The sequence below is a fragment of the Rhinoraja longicauda genome, chromosome 11 (assembly GCF_053455715.1).
Source record: "Rhinoraja longicauda isolate Sanriku21f chromosome 11, sRhiLon1.1, whole genome shotgun sequence".
In the NCBI taxonomy this organism is placed as follows: Eukaryota; Metazoa; Chordata; class Chondrichthyes; order Rajiformes; family Arhynchobatidae; genus Rhinoraja; species Rhinoraja longicauda.
This window is the reverse complement of record NC_135963.1, coordinates 39534692-39550441: the sequence shown is the minus strand read 5'-3', so window position 1 is coordinate 39550441 and position 15750 is coordinate 39534692. Positions and strand designations below refer to the sequence as shown.

General features: G+C 40.9%; 2 protein-coding genes across 2 annotated transcripts in view; one reads left to right on the top strand and one right to left on the bottom strand.

Moving 5' to 3' along the window:
* The window catches only part of LOC144597816 (quinone oxidoreductase-like protein 2), a 31152-nt gene extending 21806 nt beyond the window's left edge, over positions 1–9346 (top strand). The window contains exons 10-11 of the mRNA XM_078407437.1: positions 7858–7925; positions 8949–9346. Coding sequence (XP_078263563.1) covers positions 7858–7925; positions 8949–8985 — 105 coding nt within the window. The 3' untranslated portion in view covers positions 8986–9346. The remainder of the gene's footprint in view (positions 1–7857; positions 7926–8948) is intronic.
* On the bottom strand, positions 1307–14994 carry ankrd45 (ankyrin repeat domain 45). Its single transcript, XM_078407438.1, has 6 exons — positions 14900–14994; positions 8808–9125; positions 6597–6764; positions 3893–3987; positions 3647–3785; positions 1307–1378 (listed from the first exon to the last, which is right to left on the bottom strand). The coding sequence occupies exons 1-6, from the start codon at positions 14928–14930 to the stop codon at positions 1335–1337; spliced, it is 795 nt and encodes a 264-aa protein (XP_078263564.1). The 5' UTR covers positions 14931–14994; the 3' UTR covers positions 1307–1334.
* Between the last annotated feature and the right edge of the window lie 756 nt (positions 14995–15750).

Below are 15750 nucleotides of genomic sequence, written 5' to 3'. Positions count from 1 at the left end.
CCATCCTGGATTCCAGTTTGCAGTCGCAGAATTTCCTGTCTGTTCCCTTAACTATCTAGTCTACTATCAGTGCAGCCCTGTCTGACTTCACCCTACCATGCTGTGCCTCACAGCCAGGCCTGGTGGTGTGGACCTGACTGCTGCTGCTGCTCTCCTCTGAACAGTCATCCTTTCAAAAGTATCCAAAAAGAGAGCACTTGTTTTCGAGGGGAATGGCCAAAGGCTGCACTCTATACCTATTCACTTTCTCGGTGATCACCCAATGCTCTCTGCCTTAACCATTAGGTGTGACCACCTCGCAATAACCCCTATCTATGAAGTATTTAGCTAGAGGTCATCCAGCTGCAGCCCAGTTACGCATGAGGTCAATTAGGAGCTGCAACTAATCACATTTACCTCGAGTATCGTACTCAGGAACACTGGATGTTGCCCTGACATCCCACTGGAAATCCATACTGGTGCATGAAGAATTGCAAAAAAAGAGACATTATCTTGCTGTCACCCTCTGCTCCCCCTTCCAGCTTTTTCCCCCTCCCCCCACAATCAGTCTGAAGAAGAATTCCGACCCAAAGTGTCACTTATCCATGCTCTCCAGAGATGTTGCCTGACCCACTGAGTTACTCCAGCAATTTGTGTCCTTGTAAACCAGCATCTGTAGTTCTTTGTTTCTACACCTCTACCATCTAGAAAGTCAAGGACACATGGGGTAACTGCCACATGCAGCTATTCCCGCAAATCACATGCAATCCTAACTTGGAAATATAATCGCCATTCCTTTGGCCTGGAAGATCTAAATCCTGGCACTGTCCATGCAACTTTTGGAGTACCATAACCAGAAGGGATGCATTAGTTGTAGAAACTGGATTACTGGCATCATTTTTCCATTAAAGGCAGAGTTCCATAAATCAAAAGAGCTCTGATAAATTAGTTGACCGATGTATAAAAGACACGTGGCTTGCCATGTTATATCAATGTTTTCAAGTGGAAAAAGACTAATTTCATTTCTTCTTTGCTTTTTCTGAAAACTAAGGAGTATCAGTGTATTGTGCGGTGTATCAAATTGCTGGTGAACTGTATTTTACAGAAGCTGTCTTAAAATGTTATGCTTTTGATTACAATACCAAACTAAGCATCAGTATCTTTTTATCAGTTTCTATATTTTTTGGAATAATATGAGACTACATTAATAGTAGTAATAAATAGCTCTCATCAATAATGCTTTAAAGTCTTGAAACAAATGCAAGAATGACACCAGTCAGCAGGTAAAGTAACACAAATTGACTAAAAATCCAATTACTCTGAAATCTTCCATTTTGATTGCAGTTTTTGTCCAACTATGAAGATATTGTTTGTTTGGATAATCTTGAGGGCTGAGGAGCTTCATTGAAAGAGAAAAATCAAAATTAGTTTCATCCACTTTAGCTCTGTACAGTTATATATTATAAGGAACTATCTCATACCACCAGCACACCTTAATGACTGGATTGAAGAAGCAGGTAATTCTTCACTCCCTAATGTTTTTAAGTACTTTGGTCCTTCATAAAATAAAAAGTTACTCTTGCAGAGATTCATTAAAAAGTATAGGTGTATGAGTTCCAAACAAAGTTAACCAATAGAGCTTTGACCAATACCACTGGTCGGCTGCCAGTGACTAAGCGGTGTTCTGCAGGGGTCAGTGCTGGGGCCGCTACTCTTCAGGTTGTAAGGATATCAATGATTTGGATGAGGGAATTGAAAGCTTTGTGCCAAGTTTGCTGATGATATGAATATAGGTGATGGGGCAGATAGTGTGGAGAAAGCAGGGACTCAGCAGAAGGATGTGGACAGGTTGGGACAGTAGGCAACGAAATGGCAGAGGGAATACAGCGTAGCAAAGTGTGGAGTCGTGCATTTTGGTAGTAGGAATAAAGGCATGGGGAGAGAATTCAGAAATCAGAGGTGCAAAGCGACTTGGGAATGCTGCTGCAGGGTTCCCAAAAGATTAATTTGCAAGGCGAATCGGAAGTAAAGAAGACAACACAATGCTAGTATTTATTTTTAGAGGACTAGAATATAAAAACGGATGTAATGCTGAGGCTTTTATCAAAATCAGCTGTGACGGATCAGATTCAACATGCTAATTTTGTTGAAGTGATTAAAGATGTCCCTCCACCAACTTTCTACTTTGCAAATATATTTCTTAAACTGCCATTGTTGAAGGTCAGTCACGCAGCATGAAAACAGGCACTTCAGCCCAACTTGCCCATGTCAATCTAGATGCCCCATCTACACCAGTCCCATTTACCCATGTTTAGCCCATATCCCTCTAAACATTTCATATCCATGTACCTGTAAAATACAGTGGACCAGCTGTTCAAAATAAATAAAAGTCCTAGAAGGTATTTAGACATACCCTAGAAGGCAGTAAGGTGGTGTCTTAAAGCTTTGCACAAGTGCAACAAGACTTTCTTATTCTTAAAGTTATCTTAGCAATATAACTTAATTTTATTTTCTGCAGAATGACAATTCTACACATGAGTAGTTCCTTTCCTCGATCACAAAGAGCATGATTCTGAACAAATCGTGTCAAAACACATTTAGTAAGCTGCCCAAACGAAACAGCCCAGGGGTATGAACATTAATTTATCTAATTTCAAGTAACTCCTGCATCCCCTCTCCCCGCCACCCAAGTCGTCCTACCAATTCCACTGGTCACATCTCCAGCCAACAATGGACCATTATGGAATCCATCTTTACCAAGGTCCTCAGTTGCTGGTGGACACAAAATGCTGGAGTATTTCAGCGGGACAGGCAGCATCTCTGGAGAGAAGGAATGGGTGACATTTTGGATCGAAATGTCACCCATTTGTGACCCAATAGTGTCTTACTTCAGACCAACAGACCAATATAAACCAAAACACCATTTGCCATCCTAACTGCTTGCTGTACTTGCATGTTCACTTTCGGTATTTTGTAAGACAGTACACCCAGATCCTTACACACCTTACTGGTTTATCGCTGTATTTTTAATTTTCTTCTCATTAAAGTGAATAACATCACTTTCTTATTCTAAAATGTTATCTCCATGACAAACTGCTAAATACCATGACAGCAGTCATAAAAGAGGGTTGAAAGGGCGCAACTCTTTGAGGTCTGGTCATCATTGAAGACCCATTCTGCTTGTGGATGGCATTGGGATCTGCGCAGCTCCAAATCATTTGTGTGGCTGCAGGGCTAACAATTGACATCAGACAATTGGACCAAGTGTGATTCAGCCCATTCTACAAAGTGTGAATAACTGACTTCAGTAGTAATCTCTATCACATCCCTCTTACACAGTTCTACTTTCAAAGTTAAAGAATTACATTGAAGAAATCGATAAGGCATACCAAAATGTTGTTTACCTGACATTTACGCTGCTATCTCTATAAAAGCTTTTAACATTCCCAACCTGGTTTGGCACTTTGGTGCCATTGGTGAAGTTTAAAAAATAACAATGACATTACCTTCAAGGCAGTGTATTCTTACTACTGCTCTCATCCCATAATATTTGGTTCAATTTTGACACTTGACTTAACTTAACTTGATTTACTTAACTTGACCAGTTAAATAAATAGGAAAGATAGCCAGGCCAACAATCTCACTGCGGATTGATATTTGTACTCACATATTGATGTTAGTTTGGTAATGATTGGTTCCACAATCAACTCTAACTGTTTCTTTTGTTCCTCAAATTCATCTACGGAAGCATTCTGTGACATAAGAAGCCATTCGGATTTTGCTCGGCAGGCATTTGCATAGGCAGTCTACCAGATGATAAAAAGTCATGAACCCAAAAACGCATTGCATATTCACTGATCAAAGAAAGAAGTGCAGAAAACAGTGCTTTCAGCTGAAGAATACTATAGCTTACCCTATCAGGCTTAGTCAGCTTGCCTTGTGACTTTTCAAGATCAGTAATAGTTTCCTGGACATTATTAATATACAATTCCAAAATGAGTTTGCCTTCTGCGGTTAAAAAGTGCAAATTAAAAAGGGGTTATTCTCCTTGCATTGTTCTCTTTAACCTAAATAATTAAATGGTATATGACCATTTTGACAAAGAACAAAATGGCATCACAAAGAAGCAAGGTAGAGATTTAACATATTACTGGACCAAGTGGAACCGTTGGGCCCAAACCTCTCCTGCATTGGTGCAGCACCCTCCCCTCCACCCCCCCTCCCCCCCTCTCTCCCTCCTCCCCCTCCCTCCCTCCTCCCTTCCCCCCTCCCTCTCCCTCCCCCCCTTCCCCTCTCCCCACTCCATCCTCCTCAAATCTATTTTGGGTAGAGCAGATAGAGATGGGTGAGGAAGCATAAGAGAGCTGACAGCCTTAAGTATATTCACTTTAATGCAAAGAGCCTTGCACGTAAGATGGATGAGCTGAGTACGGATAAGCACATAGGATTACAAGAAGGGTTCCGCCCTGAAATGTCACCTATTTTCTCCAGCGATGCTGCCTGACCCACTTGAATTTATCAAATGCATATGAGGAGTATTTAAAGCAGTATGCAGAAAGTCCTATGGGGGAAGGGGCTATACGTGACCATATCTTAGGGATAAGGATGGGCAATTAGTGGAAGTGTCTGTGAAGGAGCCCTTTGAAAACGTGACCATTGTTCAGTACGTTTCAAAACAGCCAAGGAAAAAGATGAGTTTGGTCCTTGTGTTATGATCTTAAATTGGGGGAGGATTGACTTCAACACAATAAGGCAGGATCTGGTGAAATAGATTGCGAAAAGTTGCTTGAGGGAAAAAATACATTTGATTAATGGAGACACAATGAACGGTATGTGTTGGAACATTCAGCAAAACACAAAGTGCTGAAGCAAATCAGTGAGTCAGGCAACATCTGTAGAGGGAATGCACAGACATGTTGGGACCTTTCTTCAGACTGAAGTTGGATGCGGAGGCTGGTGGGATAAAGGTGGACCAGGGCAACTATATCCTTGTCAAGGGGAAGCAAGAGCAGAACTGTGGGAGACAGATTGATGATGGTTCCAACCATAACAACTGAGGGGGAAATCGCATTCGCTGAAGGAGGAGGACAATTCAGATGTCCTCGAATGGAAAGCCTCATCTTGGGAGCAGATGTGGCAGAGATGGAGAAATTGAGAGTAAAGGATGGTGTCCTTGCAAGAGGCCGGGTATGAGGAATTACAGTCGACAACTGGGGGAGTCAGTGGGTTTGTAATAGTTATTGGTACATAATCTGTTCCCTGTGATGGAAACTGAGTGATCAAGAAAGGGGAGAAAGGTTTCGGAGATAGCCCATGTGAATTTGAGGTCAGTGTGAAAGTTAGTGGTGAAGTTGATTGAGTTCTGAACGGATGCCACAATGCAGTTGTTGATGCAGCTGAGAAAGAGTTGGAGAATGGAGCTGGGATTCTATTAGAACAAGGAATGTTCAATGTAACCAACAAAAAAACAGGTATGGCTAGAGCCCATGTGAATGCCCATATCATTCACTCTAAAAATTACAATGGGAATAAGCCTCACCAACTTGGAGATTCAAGACTCACCAATTTGGAGAATGGAAATAAACACTAAGCTAAAGTCTGCAATCATAAAGGGAAAAAATAAAACCTCTCTGTAAAGCTTATCACGCTCTCTTCACTGCTTGAAGGGACGGTGCAGAGGAATAGATGAACATATGTCATTTGTGTTGATGAGAAACACAAAGTTGGCAGGATTTGAAATGACACAGAAATTAAAAGCATCTAATTACACCCAGCATGTACATACAAACTCATCTTCCATTTGATGTGCTCTTGCTGCATTTGAATATTTTATAAAACTGCCAGAAATATTAAAGGTTCAGATTTTTCTTAACATATGAACAATCTTTGTAATTCAAAATATACAGAGCCAGAAACTTCTCTTTTTGCTTTTCATGACCCTTTTCCCTACATCTTTATTGCAGGCCTTATTTGAGTTCCAGAAATAACAATACATTGCTTAAACAGCTGCAATTAAATTTATCCCTTGACAGTACATGCAAGAGAATATTTGGCTGTGGGGCAGCATTACAGCTTCACCAGACGCCCATTTCCTGCAGGGAATTTGGGATACTGATTACAGGTCTGCACATAACTGATTTTTTTCCTTTACACAGAACCTTAATATTTCAGACTTTCTTGAGATCATTTTGATCTTTATGGATATTCTTGTCAGTGAAATCTACCATTTTTGAAACAATAATTATTTTCCTATATGATGCAAACCATATTTAATATCAGTTTAATTTTTAATTGAAAAACAAGATTTTGAAGCACAAGTAAAATACTCCTTTATTATTGTATTGTTAACGTGGCAGCCTGTGGAATTATATTCCTAATTATAGAATTAATTTGAAAAAATATTGAATTTAGTTTTATCTGTGCAGAGGAAATATCATGTCATATTGTAATCTGGAAATACTTAAGAAAAAAATGTTTTAAAGTGATACACCACTGGTATGTTATCTATTGGGATCAGCCCAGTTTTAATAACTTGTTAGCACCATTGACATGCTAATTTAATATAAATATCCTGGGATCATTGATCTCAAGTGATAGAGCAACATGTCATGTTTTACCTGCCCAGTCTAGAAACTCTAAGCAATCAGTCATCGAATATCGCTTAGCTATGTCACATGGTTTTTCACCTCTGAAGTTGGTTATTCGAATGTTTGCTCCAAGGCCCACCAAAGCTTTTAGGCTCTCTTGTTTCCCCCATGCAGCGGCACAATGTAAAGGGGTATAGCCTGTGGACATGAAAAGTAGAAAACAGCGGAACAATTCAGGGAGCAACTGCAGAGTCAGAAACAATTAACATTTCAGGCTGAAGAGCATTTGTTGGAATAATTCTGTTGAAAAATCATCAATCTTAAACTTGAAAGACACAAGAGACTGCAGATGCTAAGATCTTGAACAAATGACAAACTGCTGACAAAGAGAATACTCAGCAGTTCAAACAATATCTGTAGAAGAAAATGGTTAGTTGCCATTTTGTGTCAGGTCTCCACTTCAGACTTATGATGGACTGGAGACGTTATTTCCTTTGGTGGAGGGCTCGAGGACGAGAGATAATAGATCTTAAATAAATTTAAGAGAATTCTGAATGTCATGATAAAATACTTATTTGGACAAAAGAACTGAATGCCAGCTACAAAATGAAAATGATTGACCTTCATCACAGAGACTGCAGACTCTGGAATCGTGAGCTAAAACAAAATCTGCTGGAGGAACCTAGCAAGCCGGGCAGCATCCGCAAAGGGAAATGGACAGATGACATTTTGGGTTGGGATACCTCTGCAGACTGATATAATAGAGAGGAGATAGCCGGTAAAAGGAGGTGAGGGGAAGGGATGGGCAAGAGCTGGCAAGTGACAGGTGAATCCAGTTCAGGAGCGGTTGATTGGCAGATAAGTCAAGTGGAGGGAAGAGAAAAGTGGAGATAATAACCAAAGTTGAAAGTGATAGTGGAGGTAAACAAAAGGGTGTAAATGGTAGAACCTGATCAGAAATGTAGAAAGGTAGGGAAGGATGGTGGCGAGGGAGGTTAAAATGGGGTACAGAGAGTAGGAATGCATGGGTGTGGAGGAGGGGAGAAGGGGAGAGGGTGCTAGAAAGAGAAACCCTCAATTCAATTTTATACAGTATTTCAAGATGGGTACTGACGCAAAAAGCCATCTGTCCATCTCCCTCCGCTGATGCTGCCTGACTCGCTGAGTTCTTCCAGCAATATGAAAAGTTATTTTTTGTTCCGCACTTGCTGCAAAATTATCTGAATACTTCAGTTTTCCAAGCATCTGTATTATTTTTATCAGTCTTTCATAGTATAATCTTCCTTTACAGGAAGACATTAGTCCACCCAATGTATCCATGCAATTAGAAAACAAGCTTTTCAGGATAAATATTGAAAGGTAAGCCAACATAAGTGCTTGTACAGATACTTTTTTGTTAATGTATTCAGGGTTTCTGCATTCATCATCTTTTCAGAATGTTTTGGGGTAAAATGAAATCCTCAACTCTCCTTTAATTCTAATGTTCATTACCTTAAATCTATGCCCCTAAACAGGTACCCTTTCTTGACAGAAATCTGTTCTTCCTGTTTGTCCTCTCCAAATCACCATTTCTCCAAACTTACCCCAAATCCTCTGATTGCTTTGCTCTCCAAAAAGGTGCTGACATCCGCCATAAATATTTTCAATGTTTGAGCATCCCCACAGCCCTCGAAGGTGGAAAATTCCAAAGTTTTACAAATCTCTGTCTAGATGTCTAAATCTCAGTGTGTTTCTAAAAGCAGGATCCACCTCCTGAGACTGCTACTTAATTCCAAGTTAGTCAGTTTTGGTATTGTTTGCAAAACTCTTAAATTCTAATTATTGACACATGACTTGAAAAACAATGGACCTTGCTCATGGCCTTGAGGAATTCTGCTCTATGCAGCGTACAAATCACTAAAATTCTCAGCATTTTTCAGTCACTGAGCCAAATTTGGATACAACTTGTCACAATCCTTTGAAAAATACTGTTACTGAAAAGGGGTACTGCAAGACAAGCAGAAGCCTATGTAATTACGATAAACAGTATATGTCACAGATTAGTAGCATATGATGATGTGTTCATTCTGTATTTAATTCAGAGTCCTGAAACAGTATGTGCTGAAGAATGCACAGATCGCAGTTCAAATCTTACCTCATGGGATCATGCTAAGAAGAACAGAAAAAATAGGAAATAAAAGCAAAACTATTTCAATATTCATTACTAACATTGAGAAATCAGTGAACAATGCTGCCACGTACCTCGGCTGGTTTGCTCATTCACATTTGCTCCTCGTGTCACCAACTCTTGAATAACTTCAGAATGACCTAGGATGGCAGCTGCAAAGAGAGCATTTCTGCCAATGTCATCATGTATATTTAACAATTGATTTGTTTTTTCAGAATTTGGATCATCTGCATCTACGAAACACTTGTGTAGGTTCTCAGCATCTCCTGTGAGCACACTGCTAAGAAAGTTGTTCCTGTTTTCTAGTTCAAGATCTTCAGCATTTACTGAATCATCATTGTTTGGGACAGTCTTTTCTTTAACAGTGTTACTTTTACTAGCCGATTTCATGCCTAAACAAAAATAATTTAATATGCAGTATTTGTTAACCATGAAAGCACAATAAACATTCATGTCAATAAGTACCAATCAGATGTGTCAGATAGAGAAACCCTAAACTAATTTCATTATTTGGTTCTCTCGCCTTTATCTTCATCTCTGTCAGATGATCAGGAAAACTGGATACCATATGATAGCTCGTTCAACTGCGGCTGTAACTTCAACTCTCATGTCTAAGCACACAATTAGACCAACTCACCTTGCAGTGATAAAGGAGTGCTTAGTTGTTGGAAGCACCTATTTTGGGGGAAGACATTAAACCACGATTCTATCTGTCCTTGCCATTAGTTTATCACACTATTAAATCAGATTTGCCGTTGATGGAATTGGTTTTATGGAATCAGTTTTTTATTGTTTTCTAGAACAACCACACTTAAACAATCCTTTTTAGATTGTGAAGCACTTTATGATTGCCGTGGGTCATTGCAAAGAACAATGATGGACTGGAGACTGGAGGACAGCTAATGTTGTGACTTTAAGAAGGGCAGGAGCGATAAGTCTGGGAGCCACAGGCTGGTGAGCCTTACATCAGTGGTGGGAAAGTTATTGGAAGGGATTTGAACAGTTAGGATTTCTTTGCATTTGCAAAGGAAGAATTGATTAGGGGTAGGTTTGTGCATGAGGTATCGGTTTATGCATGGGAAATAATGTGTGTCACAAATATGAATAACTTTTTTGAAGAGGTGAATAAGAGGATTGATGAATGCTGGGCAGTAGACATTAACTACGTGAATTTTAGCAAGGTGGAGATATTAGAGACAGCAGAAACTGGAATCTGGAGCAACAAACAATCTGCTGGAGGACCTCAACCTGTCAGGCGGCTTCTGTGGAGGGAAATGGACATTTGACATTTCGGGATAAAGTGCATGAGTCCTTCAGTTGTTGCTCAGTTGATGGAGATGTTCTACATAGCAAATAATATTGCTAAGATTGAGGGCAAAAATGTGTCTGCTCCAACTGAATTATTTCAGGCCACCATGGAAAGGGAGTTTAACACTGTATATGTAACCAGCTCAAGCTTTGAACTCAAGTACTACAGAGGAGGAAAATCTTTAAATACTTTAGACAACAAGACCATACTTTAAGTGCTAAATACTCCAGAGGTGTTTAGGAGACTTCATGAACATCTTTGTACAGAAATAAATGGTTTATTTGGGCCCAAAGGTGGATGCAAATAGCATACAACTGGTCAAAGAGAAGACTGAAGCCATTTTCCAAACTAGAAATGCTGAGAATATTATGCAAGCTTCCGGACAGACCTAGCTAGCAACAGTAGTGATACTGTTACATAGGTTGCTGAAGAAGGATGAACCACAGCTGAGGAGAATGGAATGACTGAAAGCATACAAATTCTGTTGGAGAAGTCGCAGCAGTGAGTTCCTCCTGATGTATAACAACATCACTTGCACGCCAAAGCTCACTCATGGTGTTCCAACTGTATAAAATTTAGGCATTTATAAACCACATTCTGAACAACAGTAAGGAAAAAAATCCCACTGCACTTACAAAGAGTGAGAGGACAAACGTAAAGGAAGCATTGGATCAGATAAAGTTAAAGGGATAAAGGGATCAGATAGATGAAATGGGATTGAACATTAAATGATAGCTCTTTACTTTCCAGCCTTAATAGGAGATGCTTACAGATCAGTAAGTACAATAAAAGAGGCAGTAAAGAGGCAAATCATGTAGGACAGATAAGTCTCACTACGAAGTACTGACTCACAGATTTTCTTCTAAGCAGCAATCAATGTCATACTCCACAACAGGACACATTACTGTGGAAATACTGACTCACAAGAGCCAGAACATGATTTGGATCTGGTTCAGTTGAATCTCAAAGGAAAGGTGAAAGGACAGTTGAAACAAACCAAATGTTATGTCACGTGCTCCAAAAGGTGGAGATTCAAATTATTCAATAATGATTGTATGCTCACACCACTAGGTAGGGAAGAGGTGAAATGTTGGAAATGGGATGTTGAAAAGATTGTGGAGACATGTGGTTCCAAGTAATATCCCATAAGGTTGCACAAGATAGTGTATTGAGAAATGAATTGTTGGAGATGGAAAATATATAAAAGGTTTCCTCACACAGTGCATGTTGTTCAAGAGGAGGGGTATGCATTTGAATATATTCCCGAATGAGTGCTACAATTATTGGACATGATACCGAATAAAAGATGCATGTAAGACCCATAGATCAGAAACAGTCAGAACCTTCTTCCCAGGATGGAACAATCAAAAACTAGAGGGCACAGGTTTAAGGTGAGATGGGCAAAGTTTATTGGAGATGTGCAGGGCAATTTTTTTAAAGAGGGTGTTGAGTGCGTGGAACACAGTGTTGGGGTTAGTAATTGAAGCAGACATGACATTGGCATTTAAGAGATTTTTGGATTGCATATGGATATGCAGGTGGATAAGAGATGGCTTGTCATCATGTTCGGCACAGATATTGTTGGCCAAAGGGCCTGTTCCTGTACTATTCTAGGTTCTATGAGGCGATATCTTCAGTGGATCCAGAGGTGGAATCGATGCCAATACCATTACAAACATTGCTGTGACTTTGTGGTTCAGATATCTATTAAACTTATGTATTTCAAAAAGTTGTCAAATGCTTCCCACTATTTCTGCTTAAGGTAAAATTATTGGAATATTTTTAAATGTGTTAAGTCCCTGCAGTTTAGGCAGGTTTGGAGGAATATGGACCAAACGCAGGCAGGTGGGACTATTGTCGCTGGGACGTGTTGGCTGGTATGGGCAAGTTGGGCCGAAGGGCCTGTTTCCACACTGTATAATTCTATGACGATGACTCAAAATATGACGATGTATTTGATTTTGAGTATTGTTGTGCTTAGGCACACAGTCTTGGAAGAATCTCGAATAAACCAGACACAACTATGTTCACTCTTTTCTCTCCTATATATTACAGGTGCTCCTCAGCTTCCGATGGGGTTCTGTTCCGAGAAACCCATCGGAAACCAAAAGTATTGTAAGTCGAAATGCATTGTAATACACACGATCACGTGGCCGGAAGCGAGCGGTGGCTCGCGACGGGTCGCTGCCTTTTGCACCATCGCAAAGTTGAACTATCGCAAGTCGAATGATCGTAAGTCGGGGAGCAACTGTACTTTTGCCGTGCCCTGCACATCTCCTTTAAACGGTGCCCCTCTCATCTTAAAGCTATGCCCCCTAGTTTTTGATTGTTCCATCCTGGAAAGAAGGTTCTGACTGTCTGCCTAACTATTCCTCTTAAATGCATCTCTCATTCTGTATTCTGTTTACTGGTTTGCCTTACTTACTTGCCTTAGTAAGGCAAAGATGCCATGGCAGCATATTCCCCACTCAAGGACAATTAGGGCTGGGCAATTAATGCTGGCCCTGCCACCAACATCCCCAACGCAAAATGAATAGATTTTTTTTAAAGCTGTGAAGCACTCTTTGATGTTTTGATACTTAAAAGTGTTATATCAATAAAGATGCTGTGTGCTCAATCATTCAACGAGGCAAGGCATTCATCCAAATGTTAAAGCCAAGGAAGAGGCATATAAATTGGTCAGAAGAAGCGGCAAACCAGAGGATTGGGAGAAATTTAGAACTCAACGGAGGAGGACAAAGGGGCTAATTAAGAGGGGGGGGGGGAGAGTATGAAAGAAGCTTGCGGGAAATATAAAAGCTGATTGTAAAAGTTTCTATAGGTATGTACTGTAAAAAGGAATAGATTAGAGAAGACAAATTTAGGTCCTTTACAGTCAGAGACAGGTGAATTTATAATGGGAAACATGAAAATGTCAGAACAGTTAAATGAATACTTTGGTTCTGTCTTCACTAAGGAAGACACAAACAGCCTCCTGGAAATACTAGGGTACTGAGGATCAAGTGGGGGGGGGGAGGAACTGAAGGGAATCCACATTACAGGTGCTCCTCAGCTTCTGATTGGGGTTCTGTTCCGAGAAACCCATCGTCACATTAGTCAGAAATGGTGTTAGGTAAACTGTTGGGACTGAAGGCAGATAAATCCCCAGGGCCAGATGGTCTGTGCATCCCAGAGCACTCAAAGAGGTGGCCCTAGACATCGTGGATGCATTGGTGATCATTTCCCAATGTTCTCATGACTTTGGATCAGTTCCTGTGAAGAGGGTAGTCAATGTAACTCCACTGTTTAAGAAAATGGGGAATTATAGACCAGTTAGCCCTACATCGGTAGTGGGAAAGATGCTGGAGTCGATTATTAAAGATGTAATAGCTGCGCATTTGGAAAGCAGTGACGGGATCGGTCAAAGTCAACATAGATATATGAAGGGGAAATCACGCTTGACTAATCTTTTGGATTTTTTTGAGGATGTAACAAGTAGAATGGATAAGGGAGAGCCAGTGGATGTGGTGTATCTGGACTTTCAAAAAGCCTTCAACAAGGTCCCACACAAGAGATTAGTGTGCAAAATTAGAGCACTGGGTATTGGGGGTTGGGTATTGATATGGATAGAGAACTGGTTGGCAGACAGGAAGCAAAGAGTAGGAATTAACGAGTTCTTTTAAGAATGGCAGGCAGTGACTCGTGAGGTACCGCAAGACTCAGTGCTGGGACCCCAGTTGTTTACAATATATAACGATTTAGACGAGGGAATTAAATGTAATATCTCTAAGTTTGCGGGTGACACAAAGCTGCGTGTCAGTGTGAGCTGCAAGGAGGATGCTATGAGGCTGCAGGGTGACTTGGATAGGTTGGGTGAGTGGGGAGAAGCATGGCAGATGCAGTATAATGTGGATGAATGTGAGGTTATCCACTTTGGTGGCAAGAACAGGAAGACAGATTATTATCTGAATGGTGTCAGATTAGGAGAAGGGAGGTGCAACGAGACCTGGGTGTGCTTGTACATCAGTCACTGAAAGTAAGCATGCAGGTACAGCAGGCAGTGAAAAAAGCCAATGGCGTGTGGGCCTTCATTGCGAGATAATTTGAGTTTAGGAGCATGGAGGTCCTGCTGCAGTTGTACAGGGCCCTATTTAGACCGCACCTGGAGTATTGTGTGCAATTTTGGTCTCCTATTTTGAGGACGGACATCATTGCTATTGAGGGAGTGCAGCGTAGGTTCACCAGGTTAATTCCTGGGATGGAGGGACTGATGTATGATGAAAGAATGGGTCGACTGGGCTTGTATTCACTGGAATTTAGAAGGATGAGAGGGGATCTTATAGAAACATATAAAATTCTTAGTAGATTGGACAGGGTAGATGCAGGAAAAAGTTCCCGATGATGGAGGAGTCCAGAACCAGGGGTCACAGTTTAAGAATAAGGGGTAGGCCATTTAGGACTGAGATGAGGAAATACTTTTTGCTGGAAAAAGTATTCCAGCAAATCTGTGGAATTCTCCGCCACAGAAGGCAGTGGAGGCCAATTCACTGGATGTTTTCAAGAGAGAGTTAGATTTAGCTCTTTGGGCTAAGGGAATCAAGGGATATGGGGAAAAAGCCGGAACGGGGTACTGACTTTGGACCATCAGCCATGGTCATATTGAATGTCGGTGCTAGCTCGAAGGGCCGAATAGCCTACTCCTACACCTATTTTCTATGTTTCTCCACGAGCAAAGGAAACCTCTCCTAACCTCGCTTCCCAGGAAATGGAAACATCACTGTCCATCCAAATCAAATAAAACATAATAATTTAACCGGCGCCTTGATTTTAATTTCTCCTTTTTTACTTTCAGACGGATGTTTCTCTAAATCTCACCACCTGATTTCTGGCCGCGATCTGCGCTCTTCATTGGGTCTGAAAACCACTCCTTTGGTGCCCGTGCCTTGATCTCTCCTTCTGCCCAGGACCTGCCACAGGCGTCTCCACGGCAACCAGTGCCTCTGTGCAACGCGGGTAAAGATCCTGCTCGCCAGAAACAGGAGTAGCGCCAATTAAGATCCGGCACTCATCAGCGGGAGAAAAGAGGAGCTTCAACGATTCCACCGTATGAATCCCAGTGGAAAGAAATGTGGTTTGCGCGAAAATAACAGGCTAGAGATCCGATGAAGAGTCCCGGACCTGAAACCTTAACTCTTTTTCTCCTTGCACGGACCAGCCGACTGTTAACAGCCGTTTCTGTTTTCACTCCAGATTTCCAGAATCTGAGGTTTTGTTTACTTAATTTTCAACCATTCACTTGACCTGTTTATGATGGTAGTTGATCCGCCCTGGAGAAAGCAGATCTGCGTAGCAAGTAAATTTTAAAAATGTTGGAAATACTCTGCAGATCAGCCAACGTCTGTGAAGAATGCAACTGAATTATTTTTAGTTCAATGACCTTCCAGTTCTATTTTTATTACAGAAAATCATCCACGTTATTTTGCTGACCATAATGTAACATTTAAAAAACAACCTTTTTCATTTTTATCGTCTCTTTGTGCAATAAAACACCGCCAGAAATGTGCTGAGCCACACGGAAATAAAATAAAATGCTAGAGCTAATGCAGGGGACAATGACAGGAGGGGGAAAGGAGCGGAAGAGCTTGTCTAGAAGGAGAATGTTAAAAAACTGTGAGACAGAAATATTTGGGGGTTGAAAGTATGCTGGCAAAGCACCTGAGAACTCTATT